We start from the raw sequence: 22656 nt of genomic DNA on the forward strand, positions 1-22656 counted from the left end.
ATGTGTGCCAACGACTCAAAAAGAGTCCCCAGCTGGTGCTGTTGCCACAGCATGGTCTGCCTGCTCCCTCTCCCACATAGACTTACCTGCGGGGACAGGGAGACAGATTGAGGCCTTCACAGTAGGGGGGGAGTGGGACAGCGGTTGGGGGTGCTGCCCAGCCAGGGTGGTGCATAGGGCCCACAGTCAGGGTGTGGAGTGGGATGGAGCCACAGGCAGCTTGTTGAGGGGGGGCAGCTCCCCACCACTGTGTCTGCCCCAAGGGGGGAACATCTGGGGCACATGCCCCCCAAATTTGTGTGCAGGGTGGGGTGGAAGCAGGCTGCCTGCTGTCAGCTCAGGGATCTCAGCCCTGTTGTCCTTTCCCCACCCCAGGGGCCTGACACTGGTTGCACCACCATGGCAAGACACCCCCTGCCTGCCCACCAGCAGCAGGGGCAACAGCAGTGTGGAGTCATACCCTGGGCTACTGCCAGGTGGTCAGGGGATGTGGGGCTTGTACACAGCCCTGAGGGAAATGCAGTAGGGTAGACAGCCCGGAGCCCACAGCAGCCTGTGTCCACTCTACTCTGGCTGTGCCACTAGAGAAGCAAACATCCCCAAGCCTTCTTCTACCTCTGTCTCTTTTGGGACCCCTCCCCGCATCCCCTGGGCTGCTAAGCTTTTGCTACTAGCTTGGAGATGCTTTCCCAGACTGCAGCAGCCGTCTTGTGGCAATGAAATGCCATGATATGGTCACTTGCTGGGTCATATCATTACAAATCATGTTTCATAGCAAATCACATTTTTCATTAAAATCACATAATTTCATGATTTTCACAAAAAACATGTAATAATGATTTAAGCCAGGCCCTACCTACAGGTGCATGCACTGTTTTTAAGGAAATTAGCACACAAAATTTACCATAAGCTACATTTTGAACTTATGGGTTACCTGCTACTTCCTGGTTAACTGCCCCATCTGCCTGATAACTTGTACTAAATAAATGGCAGCTTATCCTTCAAGGAAAATAACATAAATTACCATGTGTTTATGTACAAGAGTGTACAGATGGGCAGTTAGCAGGGAAGAGCTAATGGGATGCAAACCACACTTTAGGTCACCACACTAACTTGTTTGTTTGCCAATATGCTAAGAATTGTATGTTTCACTAGAACAAGTAGATCTCTGCCTGCAGAGTTTTACAAAGTCCAAGAGATTCGGAGCTGATGGATCAAGAAAAATAAATGTACTGCTAAAAACCTTCTAATATGCACAAGAAAAGTGCTGTGGTAGTAGGAACATGCAGAACTTAAAAAGTATCCAGGATTCACATTGTTCATATTGTTACTTATATCACAACAGTGCCCAAAGTCGGTATCAAGGCCCCATGGTGTTAGGTACTCTATGAGTATATCAGTAAACATGTATTCTGTCCCAAAATATTTGCACTATAACTAAGGACAGGGTACAGTAATATATTCAAAAATTGATAGGAATTGAAGAGTAGAAAAATGAAGGAAGCAAGAAAGAATCATATGATCAATAGAAGTATAATTAACATTTTAAAAAAATCCCTACATAAAACTATCACCCTTTGTAGTCCCTGCAGAAGAGCTATCCTAAGCTCGATTCCTACCAATATCTATCACATTTCTTGGTTACTTTCCCCTTGTCTTTATAGACTATTTCCAAACCACTTCTCTACCCAGTTTTTTTCCTTGTTTTTACAAAAATAAAAATGACCTTGTCACGGGGCGGGGACCCAGGAGCGGCCGTGATCTCTCCTGGCGCCCCTACTGTGCCAAGTTGCCTGTCTGGCACCCTCATTCTCGCCTGCCACATCTCTGATGGTTCTATAATATTAATGGGAGGCTGCCTTACTTGACCCCTTGGGCCCAGTGCTCTTACCCTTCTGGTCCCTGCTGTATATGGATAGATACTGGTGCACCCAACCCTATGGGCGTCGCGTGGCTCCTTCCACCCCAATACCACGCCCCAAGCCTCTCAGTTGTTCCGGATGTTATCTCGTCTATGCTCTTTCCTTTGTGGCCCCGTCTGGGGCCTCTACTCGTATGTTCACCCTCACCGGGCTCCTTATTCCCGTACTTGTCCCACTGGGCTATAGTCATACGCTCGCCCTCACCGGGCTCTCCAATCTTGCACTTGCCCTCACCGGGCCCTAGTCATACACTTGCCCTCCCCTGGGGCTTCTCCGTGTACTCGCCCTCTCCAGGGCCTCACAATTGGCTCGCCCTCTTCTGGGGCTTCACGACAGGCTCGCCCCCTTCTGGGGCTTCTCCTGCCCAGACAGTGCCCCTCTGGGGCCTGTCTCTCTGTACTGATGCGCTCTCGCCCGCTCTGGGGCCTGTCTCCCTGCGCTTCCCATGGTCAGGGCTCAGGTGGCCATAGCCAAGCCTGGCCCCCTAACCCTCCTCATGGGTCTTGCGCCCTGCTCGGGCTCCTCACAATTGGGCTCAGGTGGCCTCAGCCTCACCTGGCCCTCTAGAGCCTTTCCTGGGGCTGGAGTCAGTGCCCCCTGAATGTTGTGCCCTCACTGGGCTTCTTGCTTGCACGCCCCTTCCTAGGGCTCTGCCCACACTAGGGCTCCCACTCACACTGGGGTTTGTCTCGCCCATGCAATCGGGGCTCAGGCAGCCTCGGCCTCACCTGGCCCCTCAACCCCCTTTCTCAGGGTCCTATGCCCTGCTGGGGTTCCTCCCGATACTGCCCCACTGGACTGGGGTCGGGACACCCCCAAAACGCAGCGCCACTCTCCACCACCAGGAACCCCTCCCTCTACTGGGGAGCTCCCATGAGGCCTCCTCCAACCCCTACAGCCTCACCCAGTCCTCCGGTGTTATACAAACAACCAAACCGAAAAGACAAAGCCATAAGGCAACTGGCTGTAACACAAAATAAGCCTCCTGGCTATAACAAATTCTGCACCACCCTGGCTCTCCTTCATACCTCCCTGTCAGGGTTCTCTCCACCCAGTACCATCATGCAGATGCTCAGGGGGTCAGGCTGCCCTGCCCTGCCCTGCCCTGCCCTGCCCTGCCCTGCCCTGCCCTGCCCTGCAGCAGAGCTCCTGCTGCTCAGGCTGCCAGAGGGGAACTTCCTGCTAGGCTTCAGCCTGGGCTGTTTATATATTACAGGCCCTGCCCCCTCCTGGTCAGCTGACCAACTGTGGTTGCCCTAGCAACCGGCACCTGTATCCCTTCATAGGAGCAGGGCACCAAAGTGCCCCTGCGACAGACCTCCACAACTCCCTTACTCAGTAAGCTCCCTCCTCCACTCTGCCCTGCCTCCTGAGGTGCATAGCAACAGCACTACATGGTTCGTAGCTAAAAAACAAATAATTTATTTTAGTATGAGTATATTTATTATTTCAGTATATATAAAGACCAGATGCTTTTCTTTTCCCACCAGAAACAATCTTCTAAAAAGCCAAGCTTGTTCTAAATAACTGAAATTCTGACATACATTTAAACCTTGCTATTCATAAGAAATCAAAGTGTCTATTAAATTTGTTTGCCTTATAAAGTTTGTATTCATAATTCATAACTCTGGGCAGAATAAATGGAACAAAATGAAAGCACACAGTATCTGGGAATTGGAAAAAAAATCAGATAAGAGATAGTATAATAATCAGTCTTTTTCTGCACATTATATTTTACAAAACCATCCAGTAAATATTAAAAATAAAGGTTTATTACTGGAAATATTTAAAACACAGGCACAGACTTTATGTGATAATGCACTGATGCTCAGAGAAATCTTATCATGCATGTTTATATCTTATTTTTTGATGTACAATATGCACTCCTGGGGTTCTAATACCCAAACTGTACAAACACTCAGACACTTAGAAGCATTATTGAGATGAGCAGATTTTAATGAAACTACACAGAGATTTTCCCAACATTGGCATTTCTATATCCTCATAACTGTATCATTCTAAAATATGCAGGTATAAAGCTGATGTCTAAACTCCTTCAGGAATAGAGAAGATTGGGAAAACACAGATGATAATTCCTTCCTCAAATCTAGTAGCAGAAATACAACAGATGAGTGATTCTGAAGATCCTTTTATAAGAATGCCCCACCTCCTGACCGCCGTATGAAGAGGTTAGCACTGCTGTCCCTGCAACCATGCCCCACTGGCAGCCCCTTTCCAGGTGCCCCCCTGCTCCCAGCAGTATGCTTTGCCGCAGACAGTGGGTGGGGAAGGTAGATGGGCAGGCTGAGGTGGGGCTGGAGCTGTCCTTTACAGCCCAGTTCCTCCCAGAGCTGGCAGGAGGGCTGAGGGGGTGGTTGCCAGACTGTGAGACACAGAAGAAGCAGGCTTGGCAGCAGGGGCCATCTTTGTCCCCTAAGGTACAGACTGAGGCGGGGGCCACACAATGGAAAGAGCTAGGCACAGAAGGGTTAGGTCCTGCCCATGCCAACTTTACCTGCCACCAGATAGATCAGTGGTTCTTAACCTTTTTAGCCACAGGTTACCTTTTCTTTATATTCTTGTTCAGTGAGTATCCACTGGAGTGCCCGGAAATTCAGAGAAGTTGAAGCCTTTTTTAGCCTTGAGTTTAAAAAAAATTGAGAACTATTGCAATAGACTGTATTTAGGCCCACAGCTAAAGGGCAGGCTGCCGGTAAGCTTTTCATCCTCTCCAGCAGAGAGTATATTTTGGTAAAAGGATAAAAGGGCAGATGGTTGGTGGCTTGTCTCCTAACTCAGGCAGCAGGGATCCTCAGGGGGAGGGTTCTGATAATCCCTTCCTTACCCCAACACTACACTAGGTCAGTGTGAAGAAATTCAGGTGACAGTTACATCACTTCTCACTAAGGCATTCAGAACGCATTTCGCATATGGTACTGGAATCAAGAAAAAGCAGATAGTGAGTAGCTGTGGTTGACAAAGTGTAAAAATGTTTATCCAACATGACACAAAACTGTAAAAGGAGTATGCAGGAGGAAGACCTATCCAAGTTTATGCAAAGCAAGTTAAATGCTTTAGGAAATGGTTTGGTGTAGTGTGATGGCCAGAACCAAAAAATTAATAAGCAATAAATATGTGCTTCTTGGAGGCATTTGGAACTTTTGTCTAATATGAAGCTTGTATTTTTGTAACCCGCAAATGTAACTCGTAACTGTTTGTGGAACTGACTAGGCCTCAGAGACAAAGCTCTAGCTGCGAAATTGGCTGACCTAATAGTTCTCTCTCACTCAGAATTTAGCCTTGGTGATGATAAAAACTGGATTCAACTGCCCAGCTTATGCAGTACATTTCAAGAAATAACATCTCAAAAAAGCATAGTCAGAGAGTTCTGAAGGGGCTGGTTTTAGGTGGAGTAATGTTAATTTCAAACCTGAAGATGCTGTGTTGCAATTTGCTTATTGGATAAACACAAGCTTGGGCAGTAACTTATTATAATGATTTCTAGCACCTTTTAACCCCATAGGATAACAGCTATAAAGTAATATTATGAATGGCTATATAACTAAAAATTAGCATAATTAGAATATAAAAGAACACACACATCATAGTAACCCTGGGAAGGACAGAACAGAAGGGTCATTGCTGTCCCATAACCCACGGATCTCTCTTACTCCCTGTGAGGGCGAGGACCAGATCCTGATTGAGGGACTTTGACCGGTTCAGGGGGGCAGCCCAGTTCAGAGACATCTGACTTCGCTGATTCAACCTGACGTGCATCTTCTAACCGAGGGACTATCGATAAGTTACTAACTAAGTGGGAACTCTTGGTTAATTTCTTTATCTGTTTTATTATCACTGTCAATTTTAATCTGTATTGTTATGTTGTCTGTTTATTAGCTTAACCTTTTTATTAACTATTATATATGCAAACTACATCTTTTCTATCTAAGTAAAATTAATTCTTTTTTGTAAGTGAAACTTGTCATTTCTTTCCTTTCCATCATCACCTCCTTGATCCCGAACCAAAAAGCCCAGTGGCTAATAAAGTTGCAGTGCTCAGTCAGCCTGCAACTGAATTGATACACTCACAGTGCCTAGCTGGCCTGTGACAGTGTAGAAGTAGCAAGTCTGTCATGGGAGATTAGGAAAGGGAGAAATAATTGCCAGGTAATTATTAATCACCATGAAGTCATTACATGTTACAGAAGCTTTGTATTTGGAAGAAAATGGCAACAAAAATATGTATTTATTGATGTTTTAGAATACCAGCAACAACAAGAGGCAGGGAAAGAAAACAACTTCTTAATAACAAGGCACAGGAGGGCAGAAAAAGGAGAAGTTGTGATGAGACCTGGACGAGGTCAGAAAATGCACCCACTGAAGGAAGATCTACATTCACCCTGTAAAAATTATTGTAGTCTGTTGGTACAGAGTATGACTGGTATATAAAATGATCAGTATTGTATAAATGTTGTCCTCTGACCAAATATCTGTAAGCATCAATGGAAACTCCAAATGGTGGAAGAGTTTGCTGCAAGGAACTCAGTATTATGAAACCTCACAATGGCAACAGGAGATGGAAAAGCGGGAGTGGCAGAAACGGTGTATTGTGGATGAAACCAAGAAACCAGAGTCATCCACCATGCACAGAAACATGTGCCCAAGTTGCAATAGAACCTGTTGATTCCAGATTGGCCTTGTCAGCCATCTTCAGACCCACAGATAAGGCAACCATAGAAGACAATCATCCTCGACTGCGAGGGAGTGCTGATGATGACTCATCAGTGACAACTGGGACCTGTGCATGTTCACTTGAAAGCAGAAACACACCCACACACACAGAAACTGTACACAGACTGACATTCTGGGATCCTTTCAGATGAAGGTTATTAATAATTACTATGTAATTTATTATTAGTGTTCAAATTCAGTTCTGTAAAAGAGCCCATCAGGATTTATAGTACTGTTTCCCAACTGGTGTGCCGTGGCATTTTGGGTTGGAGCCACACCCCTGCCTGCTGCTGCTGTGGACACAGACAAATGGGGAGTGTGGCACTCTAGCCAGGCAGGGGGCGTGGCTCCAGCCCCAAATGCCAGCCAGCTGGTCATGTGCCATCCCTTCCCATTGACGTCTGGCTGGTCACGCACCACACTCTCTTCCTTGCCCTCCCTGCCATGTCTGGTGTGCCACGGTGCTTTCTTATCTAGGTAAGTGTACCGTGGGGTGAAAAGGGTTGGGAAATGCTGATTTATATGACAGTAGTCGCATAATCTTCCCCTCCACAATAAATTGCTAAACACTAACTAATATTTATTTCTGGTCCAAAGAAAGAAGAACAAAAGTAGCCTGTGCCAACAGAGAGACTTTGTGCAATGCATTTTATCAGGCTGATGCAAGGCACTGCCTAAAGGCTTGCATCGGAGGCACAGGGATTTGTTAAAAGCACTGGCAGGAATATTAGACAAGAACAGACTGGCAGTCTGGAAAACTGAGAACCAAGAGGGACCAAAACTTGTTAGGTTTGTAGCAGTTGGTGATAAAACAACAGGAAGCGAAAAGTTCCCAAGAGGAATTCCAGCAACAGAAGGGAAAATGAGAGAGGTTTGAAGACCAGTTTTTTCCCTTAATTCTGCCAATGTCATCAGTACCTAAAAATCACGCTAGGCTGGATTTTTACAAAATGAAAGGTGGGAAAGTCTACAAATATCACAGAATCAACTACTGCATCTCCCAGCATATTCCTAACACTCCTGTTGAAAATAAGCATACTCTTAACACTCCTGATGACCCAGAAGAAGGAGTGATAATTTTTGGTCTATGAAAAAATGGAAACTTCAAATTATGAAAAAGCTGGTGAGGAGAGCAAAGAGCACCCTGCTGATTACTGAAGAAGAAAGTTAGTGAGAAAGGAATTCATAGATAATACACAGAAAACTATTCTGAACTCTTTAAAGTGCCCCCTCCCCTCCCCTCTCCTTCCTCCCCCCTCCCATCCCACTTGCTCCTGACAAACAGCATCTCTCCAGAAGGAATACTGTATTGATCAGATCTGGCAATGAACTAGCCAACCCAGAAAGAAAAAAACAGTTCCTCCATTCTGGACAGACAAGCAGAGATATTCTCCCTTTTTCTATAGGCTCTGTTCTTTCCATGACCTACTAGAGGGGAAGCTGGCTGCCCTTGTGCTTTACATACCTTATTAAAACCTTTTGCTATTTTGGGGAGGGCGGGGGGCATTTTGTCCCCTTTACACAGGGACATTTGATCCAACTGACCTGAATGTTTTAGGGTTGTTGAGTGCAGATTCTGGAATAGGCAGGCAACTAGTGATGAAGGTAAAATGAAGGTAATTGGCCATGCCCCTATGGTCTTGTGTGGAGAAAGGCTAAAAACCCAGTTCCCAAAAGTAAAAGACCTTGATGGAATTGAACACTGGCATACTTGTACATCTAAGTTAAGGCGATACCTAAAATCTTCACATAGGGAAGTCTTCTTTGATCTTTCCATGATGCCAATGGCAAGAGGATCCAGAAGTGAACTAATTTTATGGGAAGGTTGAAGAGGATCTGCCCTAGTGATACTATGATCTGCACTAGATCCATTTATATACCTGGAGCATGAGAGAAAGTTGGCACAGAGTACCTTTCCTCACTGTTAAGATAATAAAATTTCAGCCTACCATTTAAATCTGTGCTTCCATTTGTTCTTATGTACTGATTCATGTCTTCTCATCAGGTAGAGATGTTACTCTATTTTCTTGCATATAACATGCCCCAGAATATAAAACACATCCTGTTTTTGGAAGGCAGCAGGAAGGAAAAAAAATCTTATTTTGTAGTGAAGGAAGTAACTAAAGTCTAGGGTTGCCAGATCTGGGGTTGTGTGCTGAGTCCAGGGCTAAGTGCTGGTCTAGCCAAAGACTGACCCTGAGCACTAGAATGATCTGGCATGCCAGGTCTGGGGCCATGGACCATCTGCCCAAACTGGCATGCCAGGTCTGGGACGATGCACCAGGTCTAATGCTAAAAGCTGTACCAATCCTGTGTGCTGCCCAGTTGGCATACAGCTGCAGCCACACACAAGCTCCAATCATGCATGCCAGGTCCAGCCACAGGGTGTGGGCCAAATCACCTGGCCAGCTGCCTCGCTAGGGATCTGGAAATTCCATGCTTGGGGAACAGTGGCACCACTAATTGCCATGGCTCCTCCACCCTCCTCTAATAAAGGGATAAAACAGTAGGAGTCCATGGGGTAGGTGGAGAAAGGTTTTCACTGATTTACCACATCCTGGACTAGGGCTCAGGACAGACATTCAAAAAGTCAGAGCCTGAATTGATTCAATCTTTGCAGGCTAGTCTGACCTGCCTCTGCTAGATACCCATCTGTGGTGCAAAACTACAAACAACAAGAGGGCATTACTAGATTGAGGCTCACTCTAATGAGATCTGCAGTTGTCATGGGCAGGTGATGAAAGACCCTATATCCTGTGCTCTTGTGGAAAAATGAGATAGGTAACTTAAAACATTATGTGTGCTCTTGTTTTCTTGGGGGGGTGGGTAAAAGGAAATTAATGAGGAATTCTAAGTCTTGGGATAATGAAGAAAAAACAATCTGGCTTCTTTGTAATACTTTGGAGCCTGCCTTAGGTAAGTTTGTGCTACTTGTGCAAAGAATAAGTGGCAAAATCAACTAGTATTCTCCCCTTTTATTCTGGCTTAATCTTGTGTAAACTGGTAGGACAAATGAACTTACCGCACATTTTTAGTAAAATTTATAATTTCTATAAATGCTGTTATTTTATTTATATAAAATTTTTATTGCTCATGTTACTGTACAATTTTGGCAAAAGCTGTAAATAAACTACTACTACTGAAAATTGTCTGAAATCCATTTTTCTATTTTTAGATTGGGGCCAGCAGAGCCATTGATCCACACAGACACAGACACACTATGAATAATTACTTATCTCTGAAATTAATTTCAGGTTTACATAGTAAAGCAACTAAATTACTAGCTGACAACTGTCCTTTGTCCTCAGAAAATGGCAATGTGACGAGGTTTTCAGGCAAAAAGGCTCAGTACTGTCATTGGCTAGAAACTAGATAGGCAAGAACATTAAATGCATCAGATCCAGCTAAAAACTCTGAGCTATTCTGTGTCAGTGCAAGGAGATAATGACGAAGAAGGTTCAGTGAGGAAGCCACATGCACAGACTAGGAAGAAAACAATTAATCTTCCAGGGCACTAATTTAGATTTTCTGATTAATTTTAAATAGCAGCGCAGCCTAATTTGCAGACTAATGCTCTCTCAATTTTTCCTAGACATTAGCATTATAACTTAAAAAATAGGATTCAACTTACCATTTTCTAGCTGAAAGTCGGCAAAGGCAAGTTCTGAACCTTTATTTGTTATAAGCAGCTCGCCATTAAGAGTAAAGATCATTGATTTGTCATCCAAATTTATCATACAACCGACCACATCTCCTGGTTGCCAATTTCGTCCAAAGAATCCACTACCCTGGTGCCAACGCTGGCCCTAAAGAAAGAGTGATCAGAATTAAAAGTATATTGCACTTCTCTTTCTGCAAGATGGATTCAAAGCACAGGAGAAAAGGGTAGCGGGGCTTTTTGGTGCTTTTATCTAATAGCTGATTGAATCAGCCTCACTGAAGCATGCAAGGGTGGGTGAGCTGGGTCAAACTGATGTAATTCCTCTTCTGGTAAAGGATTATTTTTTCCTTTTTTCCATATCTGTCAGCACCCACAGATCTTTGCAAAGCAGAGGTAGCCAACCTGTGTTGCATATGCCACCAGTGGCACAGGCAGCCTCTGTGTGACACAGGGCCAGGAGTGCAGGGCAGGGAGGAAAAGAAAGAGCAGTAGATTAAGCAGGGGAAGGGGATCAGAGCAACCAACAGGGAGGGCACAGAGCTAATCTGTGGCACATCTGCCAAGAAGGTTGGTCCTTGCTGTTGTAGAACATGAAACAAAACTCAGAGGTAGATAAAACAAACAAACAAGCAAAAACACCCCTAATGCAAAAGAACAATTTATATGTAGTGACCTACCAAAATCAGTTTTGCGATTTTCATGGAAACTGCAAATTTGGTAGGTCCCCTGTGCAAAACCTCAGTCCCCATGAAAAAAGCGTGGGGACCTTGAAAAAGCAGGAAAATGGGGTGGCAGAAAGGGGGATGCAAATGGGGGGGGAGGGAGAGGGGGGAAGCAGGTGGGTATTTCTGCAGTGGATAATCGTGGCTCCTCCTATGCCTCTGATTGGCTGAGGGGCCCTGGAAGTCCCACCCCTCCCCAGAGGTTGACAGGTGGCCATCTGTCAATATCCAGGGAGGGGCAGGACAACTAGGGCCCATTGGCCAGACGTGTGAGGGACCTTGCTGCACTCTGCCATGAAAATCATGCCCAACACCACACTAGGACAGCAACATTCAGAGGCAGCCTCCATGAATTAGGTTGGTCCCTATTTATATGAATCACATGGGGTCCTTTCATGTTCAACTCTATTACAGTTTCAGTACATGGCCTGTTCACAATCACAAACGTAAACTTATTTTGTTTAATTTTGTAAATAGCCTTTACTAACTTTGTTTCCTTCAAACACAAATGCCTGATCATCTGCTCCCAATTCTAAATCAGGCCGGCATCCTGGCCTGGCCCAGCCAACACGCATATCTCCCCCCGTCACAGCTTCAAATTCGAAGTACCACTTTCCAGTCTTCACTGCATAGGACTGTTCTACCCTGAAAAAGCGTATCTTGTCAATGCTAACTTTTTCCATAGCTTGATCAGCTGTGAAAAAAGGAGAAGAAAATATCGTTAGAAAAATGTATACTAAGAATAAGGCAGAGTAAGCAAAAGCTAGTGTTTAACTTTCTGTTGGTCTCAGATTTGAGAGATACTCAGTTCTAAGAGTCTGATTCTTAGGCTAGAGACAGAAATTACACATAAACTGGTATAAGTGATTGGAAACCAATCTAAACCTGCAGCAGAACAGAAGTTTAGTATGTCTAGCCTGGTTTCAAGATGTTAGATTTCAAGATGTTAGTTTAAGATAGATCTGGATGAATGTAGTATCTGATTGAATCATTTTAGGTTACAGCAGTCTATCGAACTTCTGTTCCAGATCCCCTCCTGACACAAGTTAGGTCACAGTTACCCAGCATCCCAGAATGCATTGAGCCCCCCTCCCCCCCCCCACTAACCTCCTCACATAAAGAGGGCTCATGTCCACCCCAGTTCCTCTGCTACAGCAGCCGAACTTGGCAGCCTTGCTCCTAGGCTGTTACAGAGCCAAGGCAGAAAAACCTCTGTTCCCCAGCCCAGCTGGCAGTGGAACAGGGAGGGACAAGATAGGTTCCAGCCCTAGTCCCCGCCACCCAGGGTCTGCACAGCGGGTGTGGGTGGGAAGCCTCTGCGGTGGGGGCTTTCCCCCATGCAGCCCAGGTCAGTCAGGAAGCAAATGCCCTAGCCCTGTGCCCTCACCAGCCCCCCACCTCTCAGCTACTGAATGGCGGGAGGTGTGTGAGGGGGTAGGGCTAGGGAATTTACTACCTGGCAGCCATGCTCTGTGGGAGAAAAGTCCCTGCCTCAGGGGCTTTCCTCTCACCTTCTGTGTATACTCTGGCTGGGGGGGCATTCCCTCCCCTCCTGGCCCTACTCGGTTTGGGAGGTGATGGGACTGAAGTGTTTGCTGCCCAGTGGAGCTGGGAGGCAAAGGTGTCCCCCCACACCTTTTGGCCTTGGGCAGTGCAGGCATCTGCCTGCCTTAGCCAACTCTAGGGTGAACATGAGTTCTGTTCATTATTGGTCCAATCAAGAGAAACTTGAGTAGATTGAATATATTCTGCCTTGGATCTATTTTAACAAGGTTATGAACATACGTTAAATTTTTAATGTTACAGATGCCCTTGTAGTGCTACAAAAGGCGAACATACAGATGCACATGGCATCTGCAGTGCTACCAATATGGTGCCGGTACTGCTGAAATGTCCCTGCCTGAAACAGGACCTGTATCTACAGCATCTGTAATGCTAAGTTTTGTAGAACCATATGTAAAGTATGTTCACTTACATGTAGCACTACTAGGGGTCTCTTGGACTTCCAGCATCTCAGAGTGCTCCACTCAATCTTCCCTACTCATATTAAGTAAGACTCCCAGAACTGAGGCTAAGGTACAGACAGGCAAAAAGCCAAAGGCAGAATTGATCCAATCTATGCAAGTTCTTCCTCCAAGGGGGAGGGAGATAGGGTGGCTGGTTCCTTGACAGCCGGTCCAGAAGTGGACCTTGATGCTGTCCCTGCAGCAGCAGGAGGCTGTGTTTGACAATGGCTTCTCCTAGTCTGGGAGTAGCTGACCAAAGCAACAGCTACCACCAGCTGATCACTGACAGCCTTCCCATTTCCCCACAAGTGGTCAGATCTCACTGACAGGTTCCCCTGGGAGCAGGATGACCAAAGGAACTGCCCCCTGTCACTCCATGGCTGGAGAGTATGCCTTGTGGTGACTTGTCATACTCCAGCCAGACAACTGTGCAAGTATGCACACCCCACACGGCACTAGTTTTGTAGTGTTATTAAGTACTGCACAGTACTAAGGCCAAATGTTTCAGAGGAAAAAATCAGAGGATCACAAATTGTAATTCTGGAACTGAATGTGTGATCACAGGAGATTTTGGTGCAATACAAGTCTTTACTTCTTAAGGCTGAACCACCGAGTACAGCAATGGAGATTTCATAGGCATTAGTAGGGCTGCTTCATGCAAGCTTCACACAGTTTAGTGCAGTGTATTCCTAAATATTATTTACTAGCAAAGGTATAGGAAATTAGAATCCTGCTTCTGTCTCCACTGAATTCTATTGACGTTTTGTAATGCTATCTAAATGAAAATCACTTAACCGCATTTTAGGTTTTTCCAATGGAAAGCATATTGCATAAGCAGGAGTTTAGGAAGCTTTGATTTGTAAAATCAATTTATAAAATCAAAAAGATTAAATATTTTAAATTAATGATGCACCTCAAATCATAGGATCAAGTACAATAATTTACTCGTGCAAAAAATGATTGTGCTTCAACAGTGGAATTTATTGTGCAAAATATTTTAGATATAAAACATTTCTTCAAACAACATTTGAAAAATATTGAAAATGTAGACACAAGAGCAAAAAAGCTTTGGGCAACGTTTTTTATTTTTATAATCAGACAGGCAGAAGAGCGGGTCTTGAACCACTAAGGGCTATAGAGCTAAGATGAAGTCCATTTTATTCTTTGGAGCAGAACACTGGGGTGATGACCCTATGGTCCATTTAAAAGCCCAAAAGAATTCTAATGACTTTTTAAGGGTGTTTTTAATCCCCATCTTATTTTATGATGTTGTGGGGGGGAGAAGGAGGAGAGAGGAGAAGCTGGGGCTCAATGTGCTCTGAAGACAGACTAGTAAAGGTGACTAACCATGTTCAATTAAGAACTTTAAAACTACCCATGAAATGCATTCCAGGAATCTTTCCTTTGCCTAATAAACTCTTTTTGTACGGTTAAATAACATCTACAGTCTCTCCCAGACAAATGACCTGGGAACAGTACTGAGTCAGTACAATGCTGGCAGTGAGACTATCTCAAACTTCCCTTTTTAAGATAACTGTAACATTCCTTTATCCTAGACACCTATCTGTTTGTGATGCAAAACTATAAACAACAAGAGATGGCATGATTAGATTGAGGTTCACTGTAATGAGATCTGCAGTTGTCATGACCAGGTGGTGTCAGATACCATATTTAGACAGAATATGCTCTTGTGGGAAGAATGAGATAGATGGTTTAAACCATGCTTGTTTTTTGAAGAAATACAGGGAACTGGATCTGTCCATTAATGGGAAATAATAAATACCGAGCTAATGAAGAAAAAACAATCTGGCTTCTTTCTAATACTTTGGAGCCTGTTTGTACTCTTTAGGTGAAATTCGTGCTACTTGCACAAAAAATAAGTGTCAAAATTCAACAGAATTCTGTTGTTTTATTGTTCACTACTTCATTTTACCTTTTCTTTTACATCATCATATATTATGTTCTATTTTAATCTTGTGTAAACTGGTAGAATGGATAATCTTACAATATTGCTTTTAGTAAAATATATAATTCATATAAATTCCGTTATTTATTTTTACATAAGTTTTAATTGATCATTTTATTGTACTGTTACACCAAAAGCTGTAAATAAAGTACTGCTACTACAACAGTTGTAGAATAGAACAGTAAAAGATACAGTGAATAATTATTTACTATTTACATACTTATCTCTTGATCTGGTGGCTCAATATTATATCCATAACCAGCAAATGTCCGAATAGCTTCACGGAGACTGTCTCTATTTGATTTCTTAGTCCGTTCATCTAATAATGCATATGGCACCAGTCGAGGATTTCGTTTGTTTTTAAGATCCTAAAAGAAGCAACAAAAAATAATTCTTCACACAACATCAATATTGTAATGCAATATAGCCAATGTTATATTCTGCACTTCTTTTTCTGTATAAAATTTTGGCCCAGGCCTATTATTTTTACAGGGGAAAACACGATTATATGGTAAATAAAAAGTCATAAATGTAAAGCTAATAAGTAAAATAAGGAAAACCACAAGACAATTTCTGTTATGACACAGAGAGAAAGAATGAAAGGAATCAATTGAACTGTTTCTGTGAGAAATGTTACCATTAATATTAGTGGATGGAATTCTACTACTATTAACATATCAGTAGTTTAGAAGGAAACTCATCCATCTCAGGCCCTGACAGTATTTTTCAGTCCATGACTACATGTCCATCCACATGATCTAATTTAAGATGAAAGCTTAATTTTATTTTTCAGGCAAGATGTATACTACACTCAGCATTTAGCTTTTTCCTTCTATCTAGCATTTCAAAAAATATTCTGAAAAAAACAGACTCAAACTCAAATGGTTTCACTATGTCAAATGTTTCTGAAAAACTGCTTTACCTGCTGAATGCCATAGGTCCATCCTTGTTTTATTCTGTCTTTTGCCCAGACATTATGTGCATTCTCTGCAAGTTTATCGACTAACACTTCTTGAGAAGGTAACAACTTAACTTCAGAAAGATCTAGAGGGGCAGGTTTGTATCCATTTGACATCATGTAGCTGTAACCAAATGAAAACAACACAAAAGGTGAAATGTACTGTGGGAAACAAAAATAAATACAAGGGTTTTGGTTTTTTTCTCTCAGTTTGGTAATCAATTTTCCGTAAGTCATTTAGTGCTGGTTCTTCCCCACCCCACTTTATAATTTGCTTTCCACAGCCCACCATACCATTTTGTTTGGGATCATCCCTGTGTTGTAGCTTGTCATTAACCAAGAATACAAATTCTTAGGGGCAGGAACAATCTCATTTATCCCTATGCTTGACTGTGCAACCCCTATGTGGTTGCTCTAAAACAAACAACAAAAAATTATAAATGGTGTATTTTAGAGAATTTTAAACTTAATTATTTCTATCTTCTACATTAGAAGATATTTATGTTTAATATTTGTACAATTTTTTATTTGGAATTTCACATTATATTTAAAAGTAATGTAAGCTATAGACACTATTTCAAATTATATAATTCTATTAATGAATAGTAGCATTCATTGGCTATATGCTAACATTTCTTTGATGTAACTGAACACATGAAAAATATTTTGAGTGCTGATCTTCCCTGTTTTCTACAGTGTTATATTTAAAGTGCAATTTAAAATGTAGCATTTTCAAAGCTCTTAATGACTTTACACAAGCCAGTCTGGCAGCAACATTTTGCTTTTACTTCCCTACAGCAGAGAGAATAAATTTAGTCCTGCATAAGAATGTTTAGGATTCTGAAAGGAGCAGTACATTTTAATGTTTATATTATAGACATAATGAACATGAGCCATTTGATGACATTCGTGTTAGACGCTTTTGCAGGATTTCATATTGTGACAAAGTGAATAAATACATTGAAAGTTTCTAACTGTCTACTCAAATGTGTTCCATATGAGGAAGTTTGATCAATTTTTGCTTAGGTAGTTTGATAGAAGTTAATTACTTTTCCAAAATACTGTAGATAGAATATCAAAAGTTAATTTGTAAATACAGAAAGATTATTTTGGACTGATAAGAAGACAATCCACATAAATCTGAACTCCAATGAGGTCATTGGAAGGAAATTATTTAAAGCTGAAGTCTTAAAATTTTGCAAAGCTTTAAGTATTACCAGGATCAATACAAGATCCCACTAGCAGAGGCTATGATAGATATTTGACAACTAAGCATATTTTCTTATTACATTTTCCATTTTTGGGGTCTCCTGGTTGACTGAAAACCCCAGAGTAGAAGAGATAATCCAAGTGTTTTATATGCTTACTTCAGCTTTCTCATTGCTGGATTTTTTTTTCTGCCAGTGGACCCTGCTCTCAAATTAACAGTGAATACAGCTCATGAAATCCTGAGATGCCTAAACCTTCACATTCAAAAAGCAGCAAGAACTCAAAATAAAACCATTCTACAAAACTTCAAATAAGGCCTTCAGCAATAAAGTACAGCGTCATTTGCAAAAATGCATATCGAAGGCAGAAGTCTTTAAAAAGTGCTTGACATGAACTGGAATTCTTGTAGATTTATTGTTGAGACTTTCTCATGTTCCTAAGCTTCAACTAGAGCCTTTTTTTTTTTTTTGCCTTAAATACCAGTACAGTGTGATTCAGCCCCACTTTGCCTTCACACTAAAGGGATAAAAGGCAGTGAACACTTTTACTTCCTCAGTTTTCTTTCAACTGGAGAGTCCTATACGATGCATGATTCCAAGGGAGAGGAGAACAAGGGCAGGATATGAATGCTTATGTGGACAATCAGACAAAAAGAACTCCTGTGACTGATAAATAAGACCATTTCTCCTTCAAATAATTGGCCACATATACATTGTCATGTGTGGGAGACCCCAAAGCAGTGTCCACACAGCCAGAGGTGGGATTCTGAGTCCCTTAAGTTGGGGGTTTTCAACCCTTCCCCAAGAACCAGATTCAGTTCCTAGAGTGATGTCATCTGATCCTTGGGGCTCCCCCTGGGACTGAAAACTTGGTGGCAGGGGTACAGTGGCCCCAGGGACAAATCTTGGCCCACAGGAACAAGATCCCAGCATGCCAGGCACAGGGCTCAATTCAGCCAGTGGACTGGCCCCACAGCACTCATTCAGCCTGCAGGGCAAAAACTCTGAGCACCACTGAATTAAGCAGACCTCTGGTCTTGAGGCTTCCACAATGGAGTAACGCTTAACAAAAGAATGAAAGAAGCCCCAGGTGGCCGCTTAGCACAATTCACTTATTTGAAGGGAGGCTATGGAAATGTCTTGGGTCCTGATTAAATGGTCTATATCAGTGGCAGATAAGAACATAGGAATTACCATTTACTCGGTACCATAGGTCCACTTTGCCTGGTATTGTGTGTCACACAGTGGCAGAGAGTGGATGCTAAAAGGAGAGTGAAGAGTATATCACCAGGGTTTTTTCCCCACTGTTCCTTTCTCACATGCAGCCTCCAGCATTTAACAGAGTTCTAATTCAGAGGCTATATCCCTAATTCCCATGCTCAATAGCTACTGATGCCCCTTTCCTCCAAGAATTTGTCCAACCCCTTTTTGTATCTGGCTAAAGTGTCAGTTTTCACATGAGTTTCATACTATAATTACACGCTGTGTGAAACAGAACTTCCTTTTGTTAGTTTTAAACTTACTACCTACTAGTTTCATTTTGTGACAGTAATTAATAAATCCCTATTTACTTTCTCTTCATCATTTAGTATTTTGTAAACCCTTATATCCTCCATCAAGCGTCTCTTTTCTAAACTGAATAGGCCTAGCTGCTTTAGTTTCTTCTTAGATGGAAGCCCTTCCACACCTCTAAATCATTCTTGTTGTCCTTTTCTGGACCTTCTCTAGTTTCCTTATGTCCTTTTTGAAGTCTGTGGGCCCGAACTGGGCACAGTGTTCAAGGTGTGGACATACCATGGAATTGTAAAGGGACATAATGATACTTTCAGTTTTGTTTACAGCTTCTTTCTGCCCAGGTGCATCGCTTTACATTTACATGGTGCTCAGTCCATCCATGGGCTGAATCTGGCCAGTAGGCCTAATCGTCATATGGGGTGGTAGGGAGGGGCCTGATCCAGTCATATGTGGGAGCATTGGGGAGTGGCCGAGCCCCATCCAGGCTGAATGGGGAGAGGGGAAAGGAGGCTTGGCTTGGCCCTGATCTGGCCACACAGGAGGAGGTGCTGGGAGGAGTTTGGCCTGGAAAGGGACAAGGATTCCAAAATCTTTTTTACATTCAAAGTCTTTTAAATACAAAAAGCCAGGTTGCCTAATTTATACAATAATGCAGAACTGTGAATTTCCCAGAGCTGCAAAATAAATTTTTCAAAAGCTATATTCCAGATGTTGATTTTGAAATGTAATTGCTAATTTTTGATGTAATAGTGGTTGATTTACATATCTGTAGGGTTAAATTATTCTTGCCTTTATAAATTTTTATATGTAGAACAGTAGTTTTTCCCAGAGTGAAACAGTAAACAGACAACAGAGAAACTCATAGGAAAGCAGAACACACTCATACAAGTATAGCCACATATTGTAATACAATATCTACTATATTCTGCTACATGATCGAATAGGAATCTAAATAATGCTTTAAACTTTTCACTATGTATTCTTGGATCATGTAAGGTTTAAGTGAGAAGTTAAAAGAGAATGCCGTTCAGTGTCACTGCAGCATGGTAATTCCTTTCTCTCACAGGATGACATAATGCAGAAAGACTGACAGTCAGCAATCACCAAAAGCCAGGTGCTGGATCAAAAATGTCCTGTGCCAGTCACATGCGCAGGCAGTTTGTACATGAGAAAATGTTATGGCATCTACAAAGCTATGAAAGTGCCTGCTACTAGTCAGTACTATCATGTGAACATACATTTTAAGTAAGGTAATTCATTAGTAATTATGATGAATATACAGCAATTGTAATAAAGATACATACTTTTTAGGAAGTTTGACCTTTTTAAGATCTTCCTCAGCTGCTAGATTAGAGTGAACAATGTGACACCCAAGGGCCAAAAGGGTTCTAAAAAAATTAAAAGTTGGTTGTTATAAAACAGTAAAATTACAGCTCTCTTCACGTCTTTAAGAAAATGCTGTTTTTCTTTATCAAGTTTTTGTTACTTACAATAAAAAAACACAGTTCTAATTCCAGATTTACGAAGTATTATAAAAATAAATATTCTGAATGATCAAAACTAACATAAGTAACAAAGGAGATTGAATTCAAGTTAAAAATAAGTTTTAAACATTATAGGGCATCTCTACATGTGCTCTGGGGTAGGATGGGAGTGCTTTAATTAGAGCAGCTCTTGGGAGCCACTCTAATTAAAGTGCCTACAATGTCTTGTGTATTCAACATCCTGTTCTTTAAAATGGTAGCGGGGACATTTTAACTAAAACTTGTTCATTGAGATTTAGTTAATGCACCCATTCCAAAATGATGGGGGCATCATTTTGAAGCACAGGGATGCTGAATAAACATGATGTGGAGTCTGCAGGCACATGCCAGCAGACTCGATTAACTGAGTCTACTTCAATGGATGTTAATTAACACACATCAAATCAGGCACTGAGCATGTGTATAGGTACTCTTGAGTCTAATCAGGCTTGTCTTTCAGCAATTTCCAGAAAGTAATACTCAGATGGACATACCAACAGCAGTAAAGCCAGAAGGGCTGAGACTGTGTCCTTGGGCATATTTGTGCAAAAAAAAGAAAAAAGAAAAAAAAGGCTAAAGTCTGCTATCTCAGAATGAATACAGAACTCCCACAGCAATAATGGTACAAATTGTTTTGCATAGATTTTGGACCTGACTGCCAAAATTATTTACATTTTAACCACCTGTATGGTATGTGGTATCTTAAAATGAAGATTCAACAAATATATCAAACTTGATTGTGTTTTGGTCTTAAATTTAAAACTCACTTTAGAGTTTCAGTTGACATTTGCAAGTTATAATTCTTCTCTGTTTCAGGTAATTTTGAGAACTCCACAAGACAAGGGTGTTGTCTTTTATTATCATCTCGTACCTGCAATACAAAAGAAGAAAATACACTGTTCTATTACTAAAGTCAAACCAATCTTAGTACAGCAAAAATGTATTCGTTCCTTCCACAGATAAAAGTATTATAAACCATATTATCCGTCTTTGGATACCTAATGACAGCTATTCAGTATTACATAAATGAGCCTTTTCATGATAAATTAATCATGGAAACATTGAAGAATGCCCTGTAGCCATGAAATACAATAAAAGACATAAAATCTGCATAAAAAGACCAACAGTAAGCCAAATTCTACAGTTCTTATGCAGTAAAAATCATTAACTGAATGTATGAGTAATTCACTGAGTCAGGATTGCAGGATTTACTGTAATGTGCACAATCTCATGTAAAAACCTTATGGAATCATTTTATATTGTTTTCCAGTTCTATTAGAAATAATGCATTAGTTTAGATAAGCATCTAAAAATGATATGCAAGGCCCATGGCATATGTGCAAGTAAAGGTATGATGTGCATGGTAGGAGGTGTGACTGAGCATCACATTCCATCACAGCTTATTACTGGTGCTGGGGGAGACTGGGATCACTATCTGGGGCTCTCTGAGCACCAGCAAGTAGCAGACTCCAGCAGCTGTGAGCCCTGTCAGCTGATGGGTCTCCTAGCCACAGAGGTGCATGGTGTGCCCCTGCAACTGGTTGCCTCGATTAGCTGATGGGGTGCCCAACTGCAGGGGTACATGATGCACTCCAGTGGCTGGGAACTCTATCAGCTGACGAAAATCCCAGCTGCAGTGGTGCACCGTGCAGCTGGGAGCTCCAGCCAAGGATTATTACTAGCAGAGTTCCATGTTCCATCAAAGTGCCAGCCTTCCAGGAGCTACATGTTCCATCAATGGTGTGATAGGAACCAGACACAACGTTATTTCATATTTTGTGTGAAATAACTTTGCAGCTTATTCCTTGTTTTATCACGCCATTAATTAATTGAACATGTGGCCTGATAATAACTTCAGACATGATTAATTCGTTAATCATGTCTTAAGTGTAACATGTGCCAGGGCAAGTATTATCTGAAAATGAAACTACTTATGTTTGCAAAACGGTGTTGAAAGATTTGAAAAAGAAGCCTCTTTCACATGACAGCTAGTACTTTTTGCAGTGAGCAGTCTAAAATTACTATTAAAAATCTTTTACCATAGTATCTTAGTATATCTGCTCGTGTTCCATTTGAAATATTGACATTCAAAAGCCTGCCAAATTGAAATGTTAACAAAAGTTAACTCATTATTTTTTTTAAAAATTTCAGATGACCCATTCTAATTCATATTGAAGGATAGGCTGAGATTCAGGTCAAGTTTTCCTTTTCCCATTCATCTTATGAAACTGCTTTCTCTCATTGGCAATTAAGAGGGTGAGCTGCTATTGACACATATTCTGCTCTCTCTGCCCAAGTTCATAGCTACATTAAAAAAAAGCTTTGATCAAAGACAGAACATAATCTCCATCTAGGCAAGATTTTTTATTGAAATACCTACGTGAGCCCCATCACCATAGTAACTGATTGCCTGTCTGTGGTGCCTCATTACAGACAGGATTTCA

The 22656-nt window shown here is 42.0% G+C and overlaps 1 protein-coding gene across 1 annotated transcript in view; it reads right to left on the reverse strand.

Annotated features, from left to right (window-relative positions):
* Positions 1-22656, reverse strand: part of RYR3 (ryanodine receptor 3) — a 537566-nt gene that overhangs the window by 283694 nt on the left and 231216 nt on the right. The window contains exons 22-27 of the mRNA XM_019551798.1: positions 20980-21083; positions 19994-20077; positions 15931-16090; positions 15229-15376; positions 11525-11730; positions 10285-10459 (exon numbers count right to left, since the gene is read on the reverse strand). Coding sequence (XP_019407343.1) covers positions 10285-10459; positions 11525-11730; positions 15229-15376; positions 15931-16090; positions 19994-20077; positions 20980-21083 — 877 coding nt within the window. The remainder of the gene's footprint in view (positions 1-10284; positions 10460-11524; positions 11731-15228; positions 15377-15930; positions 16091-19993; positions 20078-20979; positions 21084-22656) is intronic.

The sequence above is a fragment of the Crocodylus porosus genome, unplaced genomic scaffold, assembly GCF_001723895.1.
Source record: "Crocodylus porosus isolate Cpor-Errol unplaced genomic scaffold, CroPor_comp1, whole genome shotgun sequence".
NCBI classification, from domain to species: Eukaryota; Metazoa; Chordata; order Crocodylia; family Crocodylidae; genus Crocodylus; species Crocodylus porosus.